At 30.6% G+C, this 22,824-nt stretch overlaps 1 protein-coding gene across 11 annotated transcripts in view; it reads right to left on the bottom strand.

The window, feature by feature from the left end:
* Nucleotides 1–22,221, bottom strand: part of LOC126839040 (calcium-activated potassium channel slowpoke) — a 49,511-nt gene extending 27,290 nt beyond the window's left edge. For 3 of the 11 annotated variants that reach the window (XM_050573970.1, XM_050573969.1, XM_050573966.1), the window contains exons 1-8: nucleotides 21,137–22,220; nucleotides 9,684–9,745; nucleotides 9,505–9,601; nucleotides 7,870–7,981; nucleotides 7,566–7,717; nucleotides 7,326–7,493; nucleotides 5,543–5,634; nucleotides 120–230 (exon numbers count right to left, since the gene is read on the bottom strand). In XM_050573970.1, the coding sequence (XP_050429927.1) occupies nucleotides 120–230; nucleotides 5,543–5,634; nucleotides 7,326–7,493; nucleotides 7,566–7,717; nucleotides 7,870–7,981; nucleotides 9,505–9,601; nucleotides 9,684–9,745; nucleotides 21,137–21,481 (1,139 nt within the window). In that variant the 5' untranslated portion in view covers nucleotides 21,482–22,220. Of the gene's footprint in view, nucleotides 1–119; nucleotides 231–1,352; nucleotides 1,445–3,823; nucleotides 3,913–5,542; nucleotides 5,635–7,325; nucleotides 7,494–7,565; nucleotides 7,718–7,869; nucleotides 7,982–9,504; nucleotides 9,602–9,683; nucleotides 9,746–21,136 lie in introns of all 11 variants that reach the window. The other 8 variants (XM_050573968.1, XM_050573974.1, XM_050573963.1 and 5 more) reach the window with 5 other exon arrangements.
* Nucleotides 22,222–22,824: the final 603 nt, after the last annotated feature.

Here is a 22,824-nt window from a genome sequence, read left to right as displayed (position 1 = left end):
TTGCAATGATTGTTTAGTTGTTTTAAATTATAATATTATGCGTCTTCAATATTGCTTTTTTTTTATTATTTAGACAATTTATAAAAATATATTTATTAAAATTAAAACATGGTCCGTACCTGTGTAAAAATACTACTTCCACGTCCACGTCTTCTCTGTCTTCGTGTAAGAAGTCTTTCAAAAAGTGAGAGACCGACTCGTACGTAATGTGTCCACAAACGACAATGTGCCTGCATATTAGAAAACACATATTAAATTAATTTGGATTGTATACAAATAAAAAATTATAAATAAATCTCCCCCCCTCACCGAAAAAAAAAATGAATTTCAAATTGTATATGCTCCGACAAGGAAGACACTACAGTCAAATCCTATTGAATCTGTCAGGATAAGACTACTCAAAGCGTAATATGATGATTGCTTATAAAATGTGCATTTAAATTGAATAAATTATGGTATAATGTATGTAACCAAAACAAAACGAAACTAAAATAACTGACTATGATTGTGTAATAACCACTTGTCGTGGGTGATCACACAGTGTTTAGAATAATTCTGCCGACTGCTTTGACACTAAAACATATATTTTTTTTTTGCATGTAATTTTTGCATTGCAAAACTTAAAAAATGAATATTGTTACGTTGATATTGATACTATTTTGGCTTTGGTAAATGCTACAGATTTAAGCGTGTTCAACTTTAATGTGTTTAAGCTACAATAAAAGATAATATAATAAATATTGTAATAATATTTCATGTATGATACAGTAAGTATTAGTAATATTATATATTTACATACAATTTAATTATTAGTCTAAAAACAGGATTCAGGCAAAATCAATAAAAACTGGTCGCTTTTACGTGCAGTTATTTTACATAAACAACAACACAACATGTTTATCAATTTAACATATATTTAAGCAAATTTATGTTAGTGTTGACACTTTAAGTCACACCACAATTGAACTATAATAGGTTTAGCAACTCGGCACGGTTGCTTAAGTTGCAGCATGATATTAAAATTTGTTTTGTGTGAATAAAGTACCTATTCGGTTATGCCCATATATACTTATCACATCATAATAATATGGTGAACTGTATGCTATTTCTTCGCTATCCTTATTTACATTACCCATATTAAATTTATAATATTATTAAAAAAAAAAAAATAATAATATTAAATATAACAAAAGTGTATAAAATAATAAATGTAAAATTATTTAGTATAAACATATACATTTATGTACATATGTACATAAATATTATTATGTAGGTAAAATATATTATATTATATTTAAAGTGTATATATATTATATATAAATAAATATAATAATATACTGTATTGATATTACCTCCTTCCACGTTCATTCTTCAGGGTTCCTCCGTATTTTGGTCTAGTCCCGATCAGGTCAATTATCTCGGGTATACAACTCGCAAAAATCGCCTAAGGAACCCCAAATAGTTCAAAATTTCAAGAAATTGATACATATGGTAATTGCGCCAAGTTAAACATATTGTTATACAGTTATTTATGTAGTTATTATATTTTATATTAGTATGTGTATGTGTGTGTGACTCTGACAGCACATACGAGAGTGCATGATATGGCAGTCAAACGCGCACTGAACGAAGTCGGGTACATAATTATCAGCAAAGTTTGTGTATGATCATTGAGTAGCGGAAACACAAACTCGTTTAGTGCACGTTACCAAAACTTTAAAAATCATACTAATTTTTGTAATTATTATTAATAAAATATATTAAAAATATGTACCGATATTTTAAATTTAATTCGATGTATCGTCAGTTTTTACCGCCAATAGTAAAATATCCTAAAAATGAATTTTTTTCATTCGCAAATAAAAATAATAATAAATAACGTTTAAAGAAAATATACTTATAATTTAAATTTTGATTGTGAATATTTTTACCTTTTAAGTGAGCACACCTAAAGAAACGTGGCTTGTTAGCGATCAGCAGTAACACATAGTTAGGTAGTTTTGTTGTATTTTTTATATATCTATTATATAAAATACTATAATACATCGTAATTTTAAATTAATTCACATTTATAATTTCATTTAATTTCTATAAATCCACGCATACAAAACCTTATGAATATATTTAGTCTTGTTAAAAATAAAATACATTCCAATAAATTCCAATAAATTTATCCATGCTTAATTAGTTTTGTTATAACTAGTCTATCCTAGTATTCGATTAGTTTATGTGAGTGTTAAAATTATAATAATTATATTATATTATTACGATTCATTCAGAAATCTACCAACGAGCCAATGTTTCTTGGTGTACAAACAAAATAAAATGCAAAAACAAAATATAAGACACACAACAACTCAAAAATGCTCCTGCTATTGTATATGATTCATTATTTTGGAATAATAGTAAAAAACAAATGAAAATAAAAAATTAATTGTGTGGCGGAAAAAACTGTTATCGTGTTTTAGGCACCATATTATTTTGTCAGTGTCTTAAAAGTACAAAATGAAATTTTAAACAAAATAACTACTTTTGTACAACTAGTCAAGCCCCTATACCCTTGTTTACCATTTAATGTCAATCTAATCATAACAATTATTAACCGAGTATTTTTATAATAAAAAAATAAAATAAAATATGTTTGTCCGGGCCGAGTTGGTTTTAAATAAAATATAAATTGTTATTTCAACATCCAAATTAGAGACAAATGACAACAAATATTCTTATTAAAATGTATTAGTATCTATTTGTCATGGCACATGTTAATCGAAAATATTAAATAAAATATAATGTTTAAAAAGTAAAAGTGTTATTTACCGAGGATATAATATCCCATGTTAATAATATTGTCGATATTATGTTTGTATTACTGACAAAACTAATAAAGCTAATAAGTGCGACTTCTACATAATATATTGGGTTTGCAAATTATAATAATATTAATAATAATAATAGTAATATAATATATAAAAATAAACAATGAATCTAACATCTAAATTTTTCGATAATGATAATATTATTTGCTATATATATTTTCTAAACTATTTGTTCTTCAACTATGTTGGGAGAATATTTTGTTCATGCCACCAAGATAACTGATTTTGGCTACGATGGTAGATGTCGCGTGATGTTTATGTGACAATGTATTTTCACGGCCTGATAGTACAACTTAAATATATTTTTAGCTTGATTTTTTATGCACGGTCTGATTGCACCTACAAGACCAACAAATCGACATCTGTTTTACGGAGTAACCTTTTGCAATTTTAATTCACATTAAGTAAAACCTTGGTACATAGGTACATATGTAGATATAACATACAACAAGATATATTATGTACGAGCTAATTCATTTCGTCTTATTGTATTTTATAGATTCCACTTATATATAGTTCGATAAGTTTTTTTTTCTGTTTAATTTGTTAAATAATGTTGGGTTATTCATTAACTAAATTAATAATAATTCTATTGTACGGTTTACCAAAAAAAATATGGAAAAAACTCGAAATAATCGTTCGACGACGACATTGAAGTATTTTCCAAATAAAAAACAAATTTAGTTATTCCGTGAAAATACATTGTTTCCTTTTCGCAATCAATTTCTGAGTTATTTCAAAAACGTATTTAGCGTTAAGCGAACAAAATGCAATAATCTAATCGGCCGTGGAAGTCTAAAGGATAACACCATCGAAGCGTATGCGGTTCGAGTTATTTCAGAAAATTACTTGTAAATATATATATATTTATCATTTATATACTTTATAGGATACATATTATATTCATGTGTACGAAATACGAAAAATAAATTATTGGCGATTCTTGCCTTCGCCTTTCTCGCTTGTATTCCCCACCATATCGCTTCCTGTTGCCAGCGAGCTCGGTGATTTCGGGTATCCAGCTTGCCATCACAGCCTATCACCGTTCGGTTAACAATACAATATTAACACAATATTAAAAAAAAAACCCGAAACAAATTAAAGTAAAGTAAAAAATGTGTAAAAAATGTAACCGGCGTTATAGCGAAATATTAAATGTTTTTAAACAAAAAAAAAAAAAAATTGTGTACGATTCGCAGACTTGTTTTCTATTTTAAGTGAGTTTCTTCGGTTACGTCGAATATTATTCAGGAGCTGACTTTGAAAAATCGATATACCTTTGTAGAACACCTTTAAAGTTTATCCTCTAGGCCCGGACACCTGTCCGGACCGCATTTGGATATGTATATGCAAATTTAAATAATAGCGTGGTAAGTGGCAACCGAGGAGGTATGACCTACAGTACTCTAATCGCTTCCCCCGTACAAATATATAGGGAAATAATCCATTTACTAAACCAACATTTTATTGTGCGGTGTCAGTGAGATCTGTAAGTATTGATAGAATCAATGATAGCATTGATAGCATTAGACATTTGTCGCTATTGTGCATACACCGAAACAAAAGGGGAAAACGTGACACGATATTAAAACAAGATTAATACCGACGTAGTCGAAAAAACCCATAACGGAATTAATAATGGATCATTTATCGGTAAAACGTTGTGCCTACTTGTCAAAAAACCATACAAAATTTAACATAAAAACGACACGGACGATCATTTTAGTGTCCCGAAGACGGCGCCGTGGCTAGTACAGTCGCAACATAACAATGCTATGTCGGTAACTCATTATTTCCTTTTATTATTTTTTATTTGGACAATAATTCCAAAAGGTTAGTAACGTGGAGTTATAAAAAATGTAATTCAAATTTTATCTGTTCCAATTAAATACTGTGACAACTGCCAAAATGTAATAGTGTTAGGCAATAATAGTATAGCTATACGACCTTAATAAAAATATTTATTACATTTTTGTTTAATATTTATTGACATTATACCTAAATACAATATTATATTTGTGAAACGACACTTTATACAAGTTTAAAGCTCGATTTGTGTATGTGTGTGTATCAGCCCGTGGCTCGAGGGAGTTGATTTCTTTATGCAGACCATAATATCATTATTCAGAGTAAAAGGTCATTGGTGATAAATAAAATGGTATATCGCTATTTGTATTTGGGTTGCACTCATTAAAAACATTTCAAGCATTAGCTATTGTTAAGCCTCAATGAACGATCAGCTTATAAAATTCAGACGTGATCGTCCAATCGTCATTGCACTATTGTTATTAGTTATTACATATTTATATTAAATTTAAAATAGGCTATATTAACTATAGTTATTTGTGGTTTTTTAATTTACACAGCAAATAAATTATGCAGCAAAGAGTAATACAATATTTATTGGTAACTCGCTAACAATTAAGTTTAGTAAGAACTAATTTTCTAAAATAGCATGCAAAATAGCTGTTAAAAATTAATTTGTAAATTACCAAAAACGAATTAGAATATCTGTTATTTGCGAAAGAATCAGCTTATTTTTCGCGTTAAAGCTTAATCCCAATGGTTAATCGAAAACACAAAATCAAAATCATAGAATAAAGTTATATCGTGAATGAGTAGTAAAATGAAATATTATATTGGACGTGTCCATATATAACGAGTACCTCTTTCCGTGTTCACGTTTGAGCTCTCCACCAAACTTTGATCTAGTTCCTACGAGCTCTATAATTTCTGGTATGCTACTAGCAAATATTGCCTATGATATAATAAAAACAAACAAAATAGGTAAACAACAAAAAAGATGAATACATACATCTAATATATTATACTAATGACCGAAAACAGTTAAACAGTATATGTCTTACTACATAACAAAATATAAGAAGAAACTCATTAATTAACTACTTAAACATGTAATTAAAATGATAAACATGACTTAAATTTCTATAATTTACCTAAATTATAAATTCTTAAATGATTGTATTATGGATATAACAATATTATCACATGCAATACACGACTGAATTAATATATTAACGCCTACAGCAGTCGTATACTTTTGTGTATAATTATTTTTGTGTCCGCCAATGCAAGCTTAATGCTAGCGAAAAATGAAGCTTAAAGCTGCTAAGCATTTTAGCGAATATGTACTATGGCATGTTAAAAAGCGCCAGACTTGAGGTATGAAACATTTAATACCCAAAATATACTTTTTATACTTAAAGTAAGTATCTTACCTATTTGGCTTAAAACACTATGAAAACTTTTGTGGGTATTCATTTTTTTTTTTAATAAGTTAAAAAAAACAAAGTATGACCTTTTACTCCAAGTGTCCATTCGAGAACATAATTTTTTCAGTCAAAGTGGAGAGATAATATTACTGGAATATTATCAGTTATGTTTATACTTTGTAATGCAAATGTATAGAAATAATATAAAAAATTAACAGCCGGCTTTTTAGAGCTTTTAACAAATATAATAATATAAATAAATCTAACTAAAAAAATACGTGTATTATAGCGTTTTACCTGCTGAAAGCTTCTGCCACAAAATGTTGTTTCTTTTATATTTGAATTGAGTTATTTATTGTATTGCTTATTATATAAAATATTATATTATAACAGTATGTAATTGTCACCTGAGAGTAAACCGTATGTATTGGTAACATTTATAAAATAAATACGAACATTATATATGTTTGTAATTATTCATATTCTTAATTTCAAACTTGAAATTAAAATTATCAAAGCAAACTTAATTGAACAGCACTCATGCACCGCCAAAATCCTAATTATTTAATACATTTGCTTTATTATAGGTATATATTTTTAAAAAAAATATTTAACCTTTGATACTAAATGTTAGACGAATAAAAATAATTTTTTACCTCTACGAATAAATAGGTACAGTGCTTAAAAGATACTTAGAATTAGTGATGGGAATCGGAAAATTCGGATTTTCACAAAAAAACGCTATTTACGCTACTTAAAAATCATATAAGTGTTAAATAATTTTACAATATAAAGCTCTATATCTAAATAACATTTTTTTAATAAATATGTGAAAATAAAACAAAACACCAAAGAGAAAAACTGCTTTTGAATTTCGGATTTGTTGAAATCCGAAAATCCGGAATCCGAAATCCAAAAGCATTTTATAGACAAAGTTAAGAGTTTTTTTTAAAAATTTTTATCAACAAACTTTACTTAGGTACACATCTTTATATTGTAATAGTATTTAACAATTATATGATTTTCAAAAGACTTAAAAAGCGTTTTTTTGAAAAATCCGGATTCCCATCGCTACTTAGAATAATACCTTTTTATATTCATAAGACGTGACCCTAAAATATCTTAACACGCCTATTCTAAATGAAGAGGCAAAATAAATAAAACATTTATATGTAATGTAATTAATAATAAAAAAATATAAAACAAAAACACTTACAAGTCCGACGAGTAGGAAAAATACAAGAAAAGTTCTGCCCAAAATCGTCTGACAGAACACGTCTCCATATCCAACAGTGGACATAGTGACAATGAGAAAGTACACGCAAGTCCAATATGACAACCGCTGTTGGTTTTTGAACTCGAATGGATCTCCTGAGTTCTCAAGCTAAATTGTTGGGGGAAAAAACAGATAATAGTAAGTAGAGTAACACAACAAAAGATGTCACAGTATACTTACTAGATGAATAATTCCGGCAGCGGTTAACCATACGGATATAAAAATAGACACGAGTTGAGCAAGTCGAATGGAACTCGACGTTTTTAGAATGTTTAAATATTGTAAAATATCAGGCACTGTCATTAAACGTAAGGCTCGGAGAAACCTTAGACCTAAAACATATTAGTATTTTTTTTCTTTTGTAATCAAAGATTATTAGTGCACTACAAACAACAAGTGTATAACTTTTATTAAAAATGCACATTAAATATTACGTATTTATTTATCTGAAAAGTTTAACAAATAATACCCGGTTAACTCTTACCGATCCAAGTTCGACCTAAGTATATTGAAAGAAACGACGGTGGAATCGTGAAGTAGTCTACAAATGAATACATTTCTAACATAAACCATAACTTATCACTGGCTGCTATAAACTGAAAATAAAATTTAAAAAATGCGGTTATTTCTATTGTATATAATTTACTTATAAAAAAGGGGATTGGGTAGGTAAAAATGGGTATTTATGACCAAAAAACTATTGTTTTGAAACTTTAAAGGTTCAGTAACTCAGACCATTTCGCTTTTTGAAAATATTAACCGTATATTTATTTTATCGATGTTTTAACATAAATCTCATATATTAATTTGTTTAAAGTAAAGAGACAATGTATGGCCGTTTTCACCAGTTTAGCTCAACATTTATGTAGAGTTTTATTTTCTTAAAGTAATAATTTTAATATTATCAAACTATGGTTCTTTTTAACGCTTAATTGACACAGACTGCCATTAGCGATTCATTTTCACGAATTATTTTATAGAATTAAAATTAAGTCACAAATTACCATATTATAATTTTTATACTATGTAATAGGTATTTTAAATAATATTAGAGTCGTTTATATTTGCCCGCCAAAAGATCACACGTTTTAAAATAAATTAATCAACCAACAATAAGTAAACATTTCTTAACATTAGGAGTTCCGCCACTGGGCGGTCTCTCTACAAGTAATTTTTAAAGTTAAACTATATAATATTGTTTTATCACAAATGCTTATTGTGCAATTTATACAGATTATATTTTTACTTTAATAAACATAAAAAATATTTTAACATTTGAAATACAAGCTTGTGTACAAATTAAGTTTTTTTCATATTTTGAAGTTTTACTTATTGTTATTAACCATTCAGTAAGAACACACTGAAATACAGAATACTTAAAACGTTAAATTATAAATAATAGACGATATATAGATACATTTAGGTACATAAAAATATATGCGTATGTTCAAGATACATTTTATTTTTTATAAGGTTCGTAGAAAAGTCCGTACATTATTTGATTTAAGGCCTTAAATGGACCATAACTATGACATTACAAAGCTGCATTGCCAGAGTCTGGCGCCAAGCAAATTGATTTATTGAGCTGGAAAACTTGTAAGTGGAGTTTTGCTACTAGAATTTAAGTGCTATGCCAAATAGTTTGTCAACTATTCCACCCGTTTTTTTAGTGCATTTTGCTTATAGCTAAGTTTTTCAAACATTAATTAGAATAAAAATGAATGACGTGATGCAGAAGTAAGAATCATCCATCCCACAAAAACATGAAAAATGATATTTTGATACTTTGATAATATTTGATACAAAATGTTCAGTTGTGCATTTTGCAAAATGCAAGAAAACAATTTTGATTGTGGCACTATTTTAAATCTAACAGATTTATACGAATTTAAAAAAAGTTATTTAAAACATCAAATTATTCCAAAATACAGATTTATGAAATAGCTATTTTTTTTGTATAATGCTTTCATTATTTCAATATTATACTATTAAATAGACACATAGACGTAGACAATAAGACATAAAGATATAACCTAACCTAACGAATGATATGACAAGTGAATTAATTACATACCCCATTAGGAATAGTTAAAATTATGTATGATAATATTAAACTTACTCTTATAAAATAGTAAACCATAAAAAAGATATTGAACGCTAAATCTACTTGTTGAGTAACATTATGACTCCACTTTTGGCATCGTTCAACTTCCTCGCTGAAAATGTAATATTACAAATAAATAATAATATTTATGCTTTATGATGACTATTGTACTATATGTTTATCAATTTACTTACTTGGAGGCGTCGATAAAATAAATTATTAGAGATGCTATACTTAAAATGAACACAAGCACCACCTGCAACATAAAAAATACCATAAAAATGATTATTTATTCTACTGAGATAGTTGTGCTTTAAACTCATTGCTTATGTAAAAATATGTTTCACCAAATCCCTTAAACATATAAATATGTTCTTTTTGCATAATTTAGTAATCGAGTTGCAAAAAAAAAAAAAGCTGGATAGCAGGGTATAAAATAAAATAAGGTTAGGTAACCATAGTACACATAGTGTACCTACTACATGGTAATAGCTATCTATTATGGTAATGCCGATAGAACCAGACAACAGCGAACGCGATGTTCCCGAAAACTTCATTCAATTTCCTGTACATTATCAGGTTTCTATTAATTTTCTAATAAGCTGTACATGAAACATATTGACAACAGTTTGTCGATGGTCCAAAATCCAATTTTGCAGGGGAAATTGTGTAGACAACGCCTTAGTTATTGAACTAGAAAACACGACCATGTTATTATTAAAAAAACGGTTTAGCGAAAAAACATACAATATTGATTTGTGCGCTTGGAATAGTTATTTGTCACGCCCAACGGCAAGACAGTTATTGTGAATTGTAATTTTTTTTTTTAAAGATATAAAATACCTTGATTTTTAAAATTAATTTAAATATTGATACAAAAACAGTTTTTTTTTTGTAGATAATTTAGTACCTACGAAATCTCAATTTGTCATACTAACAAAAAGCTTGTTATCAAGGAAAATGTTTAAAAGGCGTAGCAGTCGTTTTCATTAATTGACAATTACTTGTATAAATACGACTGATCATTCACCACTTAACAAATTTGACGACAATTACAATTAGGATGTAAATAGAATGACTTCGGGGATTGAATAGCAACTTAATAAGGGATAAAATATAGACAATATTCGATAGAAATAAATAGGTATAGATTAGTTTTTATGTACAGATTTCAATCATACCAACTTGTTTCAATGGTTAATTTTTAATAGGTATAAAGTACATTTTTTCCGTACAGCGTTTATAATATTAGTTATTAATCTTTTTTGATAACTTAAGACTGATTAGGAAAAAACTCATCAAATGTTTTAGATTTTTTGTAATTAAACAATACCGTTTTCAACATTTTATTTTTTTTTTAACACCAAGTCGATATTTTTACAAACTCGTATCGTTTATAGAATTGAAATCTGATTATCTTTAGTACTTAACTTGTAGGCTTTTTGCTTTAAAACGTAAATCATTGAAACTACTTCCAATCCAATAATATTAATGATACATTAGAAAAAAATACAGCCAAACAATAAATTTGCTAAAAACGCATACATTTTTAACGGTATTAAAAAACTAACAGTTTTAATTGTAAAATTTCACGTCCTAGTGCTTATTCTAAAACGAGTAAAACTGTTTTACTAACCAACCGATTTTAGTACATAAATGAAGCCTTGAAAATAGCAGTAATGAAAAACAATACGGAGGACATTAAGTTAGATTAAATATACAAGTAAAATGTTTTTCTTTGCCACTGTACCAAGAATACAGTGGTTTTCCTACTGATTGAAAAGTTCAAGGTAAACTTATAAATGCCTATGGTCAAGAAAGTGCAATGTATGGGCCATCATCGTCGCCTAAACATTATGCCAAGTTCCAAAACTTTTCTTTCTCACAACATAAAAAGTTGTAGTGGCGGCCGACTACTAAACATAGTACTCTATAGCACGTGCTGTCACTGCTGGCCAACAGTAAGTGCGATATATTTTCTATTGCCCGACGCCCGTGATGTAGCGAAAAGAAATATTGTATCTTTGTACAAAATGAATGTTATTTATATCCTCCCCACTTACACAAACGCTTCTGGAGACATCTCTGACGACCATTTAATTTTTTACATTCAACAAAATGTCAAACAAAATATTTTTTTTTTTGTATTTATATAAAATAATTGATCAAGGATTTAGTCACGAATATGCGGTAAAACTACTAATTCTAGATTATTTAATTTAATCAAGGCCCAATGGCAGGTGAAGTCTTTAAAAAATATTATAACTGAAAGCAATAATTCGTTTCAAATAAAATACATCTGTTGTGTCAGGAATCGCAATTTTAGTTTTATAGAGTTCTCCTAAACAAAAATAGTTTGACTACAAGATTTTAAAAAGATTTTATATGTTTTAGTGTCACACTAGGTTTGCCTTAAGCCTTTTTTTAAAAATGAACTCTGAAGTTCTACAACTAAACCCAACAACGAGTAATAAAGAAAAATATTTACTGCAACCTATTTTAAGGAAAGGGTTTTTGATTTTTTTTTTAGTTTGTCAACGTAAATCTAGAGTATTATATCTTATATATAAATATCCCATACAAGTTTAGAAGTAATTAGACTTAGTTTCAAAAAAAAAATAGCGTGCCGTATTTATAAGTTAGAAATTATGTACATTTTTGGAGTGTTTTTTATTTTAATATTAAATAGGTGAAATTGTTCGGTTTTGGCCCGAAAAGGTACCCCTAAATCTAAAGGAAAAATCGCAGAGTTTACATAAATACAATAATGTTTTATTGTTTTAGAAGAAAATTTTAATTTTATTTAGGTTTCATCTGAATAATGAAGGCAATTACAAGAGCGAAAAAATCGAACTAACTCAAAATAAAAATTAACTATGAAATATTATATTATTAACACTTTCACTTAAGGCAGACATGAATAGTGAAAGGTGTTAAAAGTCAAGTTCTCATCTACTACATTTAAATTAATCTTCGTCTTTAGAATATTATCCTGTAAAACAACCAAAAAAAAAAAAAACAATCTACCAAAGTATACCTATTGTTTGGGTGCGGTCCAATGAATCGAAACTCCGGTTCGTGACTGGTCACGAATCGGAAAACATTGTTATAGTAAATATGTACTTTTACCACTATTATTCATTATACTGATAAGTCAACAAAAGACGATTTTCTGTGGATATATTATAATAATTTATCGTGTTCATCGACAGCCAACCATTATTTTCTGAAAGCTACCAACACACCAAAAGGATCTGACTTTAAAACGTATCTATCAGTCTCTAAATCGCTGATAACTTTTAGTGTTGAAAAAAAAGTTGAATGGTTTCATTTTTATGATATTACTTTTTTTAACACACATAAAACAACGTACTATACAATTTCCAGAATATTAACAACAATATTTAATATAGAAATCATAGGGTTTTTTATTTTTATATAAATAGATAGGGCTACTATCGTTAAATTGATTATAACTATTGTATGTATGTAGATTAAACAATTAAACCAATCGAGTTTACTAGTGCAAAGTTTATTGAAATACCCATAAATATATTATACAGCTAATCAGCGTGGACAAAATTACTGACTACCTACCTAATATTATCAATGTACTAGTATTGAAGATGGGACTTCAAAACCTGTAATAAGGTATATTATGATTCTATTATTAGTTACATTATAAGTTGTAATTTATGTTATATTGCGATATTATCATTAATATCAAATAAAACTTATATTAATTATCCGTATCGTTTTAATAAGGGTTGACTTAAAGACCACCGGGTTCTTTATTGTCTGCAATGTGTATCGTGCATTGTTACTAAACGCCAATTAATTACTCGGGGCATGGATTTTGGGCTCCGACAGGGTATAAACATAATTTTTCTGAAACTTTATAGTTTGCGGTTTTAATTGCTATAAATAATGACTCGTATTAAGTTCTCGAACTCGACGATTACAATAATTTATTATTAGACATGCTTTTATAGGAAAAAATGAAATGATAAAAGTGTATTGATTACATATAACATATTTGTTTTATACAGTGAAGAGTACAGCAGGATAGGCCATGTGCAATACGCAGTTCAGTCTTCTAATTCCATTATTTTACTATTACGTGGGAATGAGTGTACAAAAGTTCAAATTTCACACCAAAAAAAAAAACAAGCATTGATATCGAAATGTAAGTACATCTTGTGGGGGGCTATCGCTCGGCACGTTTCAAAAAATAAGTTGAAAAACGTTTTACTATATTGTGATTTTATTTTTACGGTTAATAGCTAATGCACACGACAGTGTTTACACTGAGTATAATATTGTAGAATATTCATGTAAAAACATGGCTAGCTACTATCAGCGTGGGTGGTCTCAAGCAGAATGACATATTTTGGTTTGTTTGCGAGCAATACATCGAAAAGCGTAGAACATAATAGTATTATGGCAGTCGTTAAGTTGACATCTTCTGAGCGGTTATGTAATGTCGCTCTACGATTGTTATTAAATATATTGCTCTAATAATCGAGTATCCATAATATTAAATGGGCGGCCACAATGTGTACACACGATTACAATAAATGTGTTTGCTCGCCAACAAAGAGCATAGCGCTATTAAAATACGATAAAAATCATTACCGTCCACTTTATTAAGATATTGCATATTATATTGTCGCCGATGTGATGGCAAAGCTATGATAATTATTATTTATGATCTACTTTTGTTCGGTTTTAACGGCTCCATTAAAAGCGCAATATTAAATGAAAACTAATAACAAATGAATGTTGTTACTGGTCTTTAACAATATGGACAGCACGAGGGCGTTCTATGAAAAAAAATATAGTATAATGTATTATTATTACCAACGGTATTATAGGCGTACAACAAATTATAAAAAAAAAAACATTCGAATAGATAAATTCTCAGCTTTATTAGACTACATAGTAAAATAAAAATCGGAGTAAGCCATCAATTCTAGCCTAGTCGTGAGAGGTGATTGAACTGCAGCTCTAAGGGAGCTATAATATCATATGTATTCGAGATAATTATTAAACCGAACAGAACAAGTGCAAAACAATGACCCGGGGTGTTGGTTGTTCGACTAAAACGAAAATAATGGAAAATACACGATTGATCATACGCGACGCCCACGCGTTAAACGGCTTATGGCAATATCTTGGTGCCTGGTGGTGTGCTGGCGTTGTTTTCTTTTTGTATTGTTGTCACCACCATCATAAATAATGAGCAGCGGCTTTCGTTGATGTCGACCGCGTGCTGGTGTTATCCCAATAATAATTTATCGTTTAGAAACGGCCGTTTTCCGTCCAATTTAGTAAATAACTCAGAAATCGGCGACCAATACAGTATACAATGTGTATTGTTAAAACGTTACCTATGTTCAAATGAATGATTTTCGGATATATCCGCGACAATGGTTGGTGACCGACGTTCGGAAAAAAATCATTCATGTGACACTTCAATCCGCGAAAGTTTCAGCACATTCGTTACATAGGTTTTTTTGATTTTTTTTTTTTAAAGCTGCCTAACCTAACCTATCCGATTTATGTTTTTAAAAAATAATCAGAATTTCGAAATTTCGAGAGTGGTTTAAATTGATCGTCAACTCACAAAAATGGTTACATCGAAAACACTTATGGCGCTGAAGAAAGAAAATATAATATATGTAAAAAACTGTCAAAAGAATTTGCATCTGTCAAGTCGTCGACTTTAAGAGGAAACTAGGCTAAACATTTTTGGAAAAAAGTATTAGTATTTCAAATACTACGAACTCGACGTAAAGGCGTATATTATAACGTGTGTAAACAAAATGTCTAACTATGTTTTTTTTTTTTAAAGTTTTTAATAAATTGTGAATGTATCAAATAGTACGTACATGAATATTAAAAAATAAAGTTTATAATATTTTGTTCTTATCAATCGTTTAATTATTTATTATTATTCCATAATCAGTTTCCAACAAAAATAGTTACACTTGCCATCTTTCAATCTATATAATTATATAGTGCACAAACTGGAAGTACGACCAAAGGTTTTATTGTAATTAAATAATTTTACTTCTCTCATAGAAGTAATTGTGGATAAAAATAACAACCAATAAAAAAAACCGTATTACTGCATTGATAATATATATAACGTATATACTAGCGTCTAATAGTTTAAACTTCATAATTAAGATTTTGCTCGCAGGAAACCCAAAAACACAGTGTTGAATATACAACATTAGAGATGGGCATTTCATTTCTAGAAAACCGATAAATCTATCCGACTCGACGAAAAGGGGTTGACGTATTGTCACAAAACATTTGTAACTTACAAATTGTGTCTTCACGGATTATTTGGAAAACAAGAAAACTTTCAAGTGCAACTCTCTTCTATTCCTCGTGTTACCCATCACAACAGTCACCTAGAGACGTAAACAGACAACTGTAAAACTATAATAAAACTTGTAAAAGGAATTCCAAGCGTATAAGCATTTGAATGCTTATATTTAACGCTCAACGATTTATCAGACTTATTTTTGTTGTTTGTAACCATTCGCTCTCATTTTGTTTTTCTGTTCACAACTTTTGTTAAAATACAAATGATAAGAATTATAAAATTATTACAATGTTATATGTTCTTGAGAATAGTTCGCACTAATGTTTTAATTATACTATAAGAAGCTATACCTTTCGAGTAATTAGTCAATTACTTAACAATAAGTATCTTAGAATTAATTAAACCCTTAAGTCAAAATGTAATTAATATGTAGTGTATGTATTCAATTGTTTAATTACATTGTTCATCGTTAGACTTTTATGTATATTCCTATATTTTAATGACATTAGAAAACTAAACAGTTCCCAAGTTCATAAAAATAACGCCGAGCCTCTTAACTTCTTATCTTTTTCTTAAAAAAAATAAAAACATACATAGTTGGTAATGTAAAAATAACATTTGTTTAAATACATTTAAGTATAATTTATTAATATATTATATTAATTTTGGAAATTATAGAATTCATCGAAAATACAATTTTACAATTTACTATAAAAATTAAAACTTTTAAAATTTATTTAAAAAATATATATATCATAGTTACACGGGTCTTCATCATCCATACACAAATTATAATTATAAATACGTACATAACTTTAGTAACCTAACCAGACAAACATGTTCATATACTGAAATCGCTTATGCAAAAATAACTAATCTCTAGTTTATTCCCAGTTTATATTTAGAAGCTAGTTTGTAGGATTTTGTCATTATACAAGTATCAAGAAAGCCACGAATATAATTGGAACAATAACAATACAGATTATTTCAATCGTGACTAAATTATTGTATTCTCTACAAATAATATGCCAATACTAATGTTGCCAATAAGGATAGACATGGCAATTTGCGAGTTAATGTTATTGGTTATTTTACTGTGCAATATTGTATACGTGACTATTTTCTATGATGACAGAATATTTGCTTAAGGGTAAAACAACATAATATAATATCGTTATTGGAAACGACCCGACTGAATAGTGAGTAGGAAAAGCTCATAAAATCAAATGCCGGCAGCTTTATACATAGGTATTACTGACGAGGACGAGCAAACAACGTTTTCCATAGGGAAATAAAAATTTTATCACGACCAAAAGGCGCTATGGATGTGTGCTTTATAAATTCATGGCCATGTAATTTTTATCGTAAATATAATAATGTATAGATGTACCTAAGTATAGACGTAATTTATTATTTACTATAAATAATACAAATGAACACCGATTCTACACTTTCAATTATAACATAAACGTTCAAAAATATACCTACATGAAGAAGCATGAGATTTAGGATGTATCCCATTATTACACCTATCTCCATAATATATAATACATTTATTTAGAATAACTAATAAGTTACGCACACGTACTACCGTGGACAATAATACAAAAAAAGATAGGTAATGAATATTAACTACAAATCATACATTTCACTATACAACACATTTTTGAAACAAGAAACAAAATTAGTAAATGTTAGTATTTTTGTTCTTTGTATCCGAATCTTGCCTCGGAATTTCTCTAAGCGTTAATTTGTTTTTTTTTTTAATTGCCTTCTAATAAATATATAAACAACTACCAAAACAAAATCAGAATTTTTAAAAAAATGTTTGTGTTTAATAAACTTGTTAATTCGGAGACCAGTTGTGAAATCAACTAAGAAAATTAAATAAAACCATTCAATTTGATATTACCCGTAGAAAATTATTCAAACCTATAAAACATGCTTATAGCACCAAAATAATGTGTTTTACCACTTTGGAGATGATTTTAAAATAACTACATAGATACTAGAATTAATGGGTCGTCAAATTTATATTCGACTTAATTTGGTTTTTGTTCCAAAAATATGTAAAACTGTGTTGTTTGCTGTATCTTACTCACGGTTATTAATTTATGTTTAGTGAAGCCGATAAAATATAATCGGTAAAATCGGTGGTTTTATAAATTAATAACTATCAGTAAAAATACTTTTAAGGCAAAAAATTGCTCTTTGGCGTTTAGCTAGTTATTTTTATTTCCCTTTATAAAAAACAAATTGTATTATGTAGTACACACCGCAACAAATGAATGGCGTTATGCAGAAAGCAACCAACCCACAAAAAAAAATCGAGATTTTAGTTTAACTAGTGTAGTATAATGTACACTAGTAAACTAAAATCTCGATTTTTTTTTTGTGGGTTGGTTGCTTTCTGCATAACGCCATTATATTATAACTTCGGTTTAATTTTCAGATCTTAAATAAAAAACTAAACCTTTTACATAGAAAAATAAAGAAAAATGTTCAATGGTTTTTAGACAAAAGCAAATATGTCAATTTTGAGGGTATTTCTCTAAACATTAAAAAGGAGTAACTTTTTCAACCTTTGGCCTTACACAGTTTCATTGGTGAATAATTTCCGATTTATAATCTGTATATATTATAAAGAAGTTAATCCGGTGGTTTTCGTTGATCAAAAACATTATTTTGTAGGATACTGAATTGGCTAAAAAACTAGGTATATAGTTAAGTATTACTAATACTTATGCTGAAATCCAATTAGACAATTTGTTGCGTCAGAGGTCTACCATGTCTAATTATTGATTTAATATTGATATGAAAATATAATAATGGGATCACGACGGCATTGACGCCAAGGAAATATCTTTTGATTCTTATTTGTGGATCCGGTAGCTTTCATTGTTGCCAAGTTACAATTGTTTGTAGTAAACTGACAACAAAAATAAGTTCGAATCGACTTTGATTCGATCGATTGCTTTCTACCGAAGTTTGCGTGTCGTTCACCGACCCCAAGTCAATTAATGAGCTATAATGGAATATGCATTACGGTTTATGGAAAAGGGTCGAATTTAATGATATCAATGCTGTAAAATATATTCTAAAAATCGACACCTGCTTAAAATGTAATTTTGAGTCGAGGCTTTGAAATAAAACTTTTTTTTTATCAATCCAAACGACAACAATTTTTAAATATTTTCAAAAATTGTCCATTAAGGGTTTAAAAGTATGTCCATTATTTTGTTAATAGCGTGTTTAAAAAAAAAAAATATATATATATATAAAACCAAAAAATATTTGACATTTTGAAAATGTTTAATATTTTTGCTATATTTACTTAAAAATAAATTGATATTGTAATCCATATTTCTTTCGATTTTCGGAGAAACGTTCCTAATCGTAAACTGTTTAAAATATTAAAGAATTTATTCTAAAAATAAACAATATGCAAAATAATAAAACATAATAACGCCCGTACCTTGGATTTGAGCCGAGAATCATATAATTGTTTTAATCCAGTAGCAACTGTAGATTATGTAAAACGTTTATGTAGTAGGTTAGGGTACACAATTTATATGTACTTTAATATAAAAAAAAACACAAAATATACAACATTGCGATGAAAAAGTTTCGATAAGGCATTAACGAATTTTTAAAAGTGACCGCACACCGACAAAAAAACCGTTTTCAGGTTAAATTCGTTTGTTAATTAATGGGACGTAACAGTTATTTTCGTAGCACGCACTGGCGCGGCATAATCATTTTTACAACGGCTCACATTTTTAAAAATGTTTGATAGTGTCATTATAGTTTTTAATGTTAAAAACAGAAGTTCAAACAAGCTTGTCTCGCAAAGCTATTCCACTGCTATAGAGGAATATAACAATATAGTCTATTGTTGGGGTAATAATAGATTTTCGTAAAATCCCTAAGCACGTGGGTAGTCTTGAACAGTAATCGCTGTTAACGTTACGGGCTTACGCATTCAACGACCTTTTTAACGGCACGTGAATCGATTAAAAACAACCCTGTACATACACATAATGTGTCCTATGCAAACAAAGTGAAATGGCGACAACACACAAGAGTCCAGACCGAAATGCAAACGATAACGAAACCTTTCAACCCACCGAATTTTTAAACAAACGATTATAAAATATAGCGCGAAAATCATCAATTGCGTTTAATTGTGCAATCTAAGTTCGTGGTTTTATGGCACTGCGGGAAAATCTTACATTTAAATAATAATATTATAATAAAAACCATAACTGTCAAGTATCTATTCGCAGCGGAAGCCAAAGAGGTTCGAGGGTTAAGCTACCCGCAATAAAATTAAGTAGGTCAAATGAACCAAGATTACTTTCGTCATAACTATCTTTCGAAACAGCCTTAAAGGATTTTGTATCGATGATTACAAATTTGAATAATATAACAACGCATGACAATTCGCTCTATCAGAAGATAATTGATTCAAAGGCTTCAAGTTCAAATTACATGAGCTAAATATAAATACTATACCCCGTGTAATGTGCTATCAACGAATAATGACCAAACAGTTAATTTCAACAAAATGATTTTATCCCCAATTTTATCAGACAATAAATTTAGCTAAAACTAACTTATAGGACAAGAACGGAGAGTGACAGTATCCAAATATTTTTGAAGTTAGTAGTATCCTTTAAATTGGCCGTATAACATTTGTTAATATAGATATTCCCTTATATTCGAATAACCATATTATTATTTACCATACTGAGTTTAGAGACTATTCATGTGGTTGCTGCCAACATTTATAAGAAACCAATCGATAATGGCTGGGATATTAAAAAGTAAATTCACTACAGTCTACCATATTAATAAACCGTACTGTTCATTTATATCACCGTTTGTTTATTTATATTTTGGTATTATAGTATACTTAAATAAACAGTGAATAGACAGAATCGATGGTGCTGCTGACTCGTATCAGTCAATGCGAATTGGTGATTGGTGTAGGCATGACAGTATGGATGCTATGTAAAATATCTGAACCACTGTAATAATAATTTCATAATAATTATGAAATATACCCCCCCCCCAAGGCCGTAGTACCTCACCCAAATATTCGGGGAGGGTTTTCAAATTTGTAATTTACCTACGTCGTTGGAGTAAAACAATTTCGAGGAAAGCTTCGACCCTCAATGCCTCCCTTCAAAAACGGCCTCTTATGGGACTCTGAAAATAATAGGTGTTACTTAAGTACCCCTTTGACCGTACGATTGCCGCCACTGTTCACTAATTTGTTTACCTATAACGGATCGGTCGTCGACTTACCAGTATCCTGCCGGTGGTAGTCTGCCCGGATATCAGTTCGCCTGCCCAGTCTTTGGCCTCTGTCATGAACGTGCCCTCGAACTCTTGTTTGCCCTGACGCTTGGTCTCTTTCTTGGGCTCGGAGTTGGGACACCCGGGCGCTGTCAGCTCGGCCGGCTGCTTGCGAGTGAACAGGAACGCGAAGAACCGCCATAGCAGGACGATAAGCAGGCCGGCCAGGAACGTGAACACGCTGGACAGCAGGAAGCACCACCATTTGCGGTCGTTCAGGCACTCCGCGGTCGGCGGGGTGGTGGCAGCCAACACCGGGCATAAATGCGAGCAGCACGCCTTGTCCATTGCCATGATCGCTGAAGCGGCTCGCCGGTGCCGGACCACCGGGATACATGAAAGACAACCTCCAGCGGCCACCACACGGCCGAGCTAGCCGCCTGCGATGACCGTGCGTTGTCGCTGCTGGTTTTGTTGTTGTCGTTGTTATAATGACCGGCGTATTGTTTTGATTTTCCGCCGTTTACAGTAAAAATTATTCCGAAACCCCATGGTCGAAAAATACGTTATCCGATGAGATAGAAAAAAAATATATTTTCTTAAATACTTTGATATGACATACGATTTGCAGTCGAAAAAATTCTCGCTTTTACGGCCAAACGACGGGAGGATGGAGTTGGACGGCGTCGGCGGACATGTATGTATAGATATGGGACGACCGCAATCAAGTAGGTACGAATTGACAGTAATAATAATAATAATAATAATAATAATTTTAAAAAAAAAATAGGTATGAAAAAAAAAAACAAAATAATCTAATAAATCGCGCACATGAAACGTTTTCGGCGACACCGTCGGCGGTTAACGAGCGACTGCTGCTTCGGTGGCGGCGGCGGATCGGCTGCTTGTCCCCGGAACTTGCCTGTATATAAGCTTGCCCGTCCCCATCACCCGTGCCCCTCACCCGTCCGTTGTTCTATCCTCTGCTCGTGGCCGGCCACCGCCGACGAGCGCTTATATCTATGTAAGAAAACCGACAACAGTGCGGCGCGCGCGGGTCGCCGCTTTTGTACGTGTGCAGTATTATGTATAGAGCCACACAGGCCGCGCGCCGTCACCGCCGCTGGGATCAATACTGACCTCTAATACCGGACCGGCGCGTCCCGCTCGAGTCCGCCCAAGCGCCGCCGCCGCCGCCGCCGGCCCGTCCGTTGTGTGATCTCTATATAGAGCTATTAATATTATACTACTGTTTATGTACGATAACAACATTACTCTTTCGAGTATTGCACCCTTCGCCTCTTTGCCGGTAGAGAATAGCGAAAAAATCGTTTTAAAATATATTATTTGTCGTTCGAATTTGTCGCGCCATCCCGGTGCACGTCGCCGTCCCCACGAGGATCCCGGGAAAACGGGTCGGGGTCACGGTGACGCTCCAGCAACGGTGACGGTGCCGTTCCAGTTTATCCCCTACCCTCAACCTCGCTATTCGACCTATCCCGACACACAGCATTTAGGCGGGTTTACCGTGCGGTTCGATAGGCAGGTCGTGGTGGCATGGCAAGAAAGCCCACTACAGAGACGGAAGAGGGCGATAATTGGATTTTCACTCTCAAAGTTCACGTTATATTTTTCCCGACCGGTCGGTCGTCGGGTCGTCAAGATTGCCAATTTTTTTTTATCACTTTTTTTTTGGT

This window comes from Adelges cooleyi, unplaced genomic scaffold (genome assembly GCF_023614345.1).
Source record: "Adelges cooleyi isolate 19-005CV unplaced genomic scaffold, UGA_ACOO_1.1 ACOO_flye_CR_arks_rails_tigmint_CR_PRNA_30, whole genome shotgun sequence".
NCBI classification, from domain to species: domain Eukaryota; kingdom Metazoa; phylum Arthropoda; class Insecta; order Hemiptera; family Adelgidae; genus Adelges; species Adelges cooleyi.
Note: the sequence above shows the minus strand (reverse complement) of the source record. Positions and strands in the feature narration are given on the sequence as shown.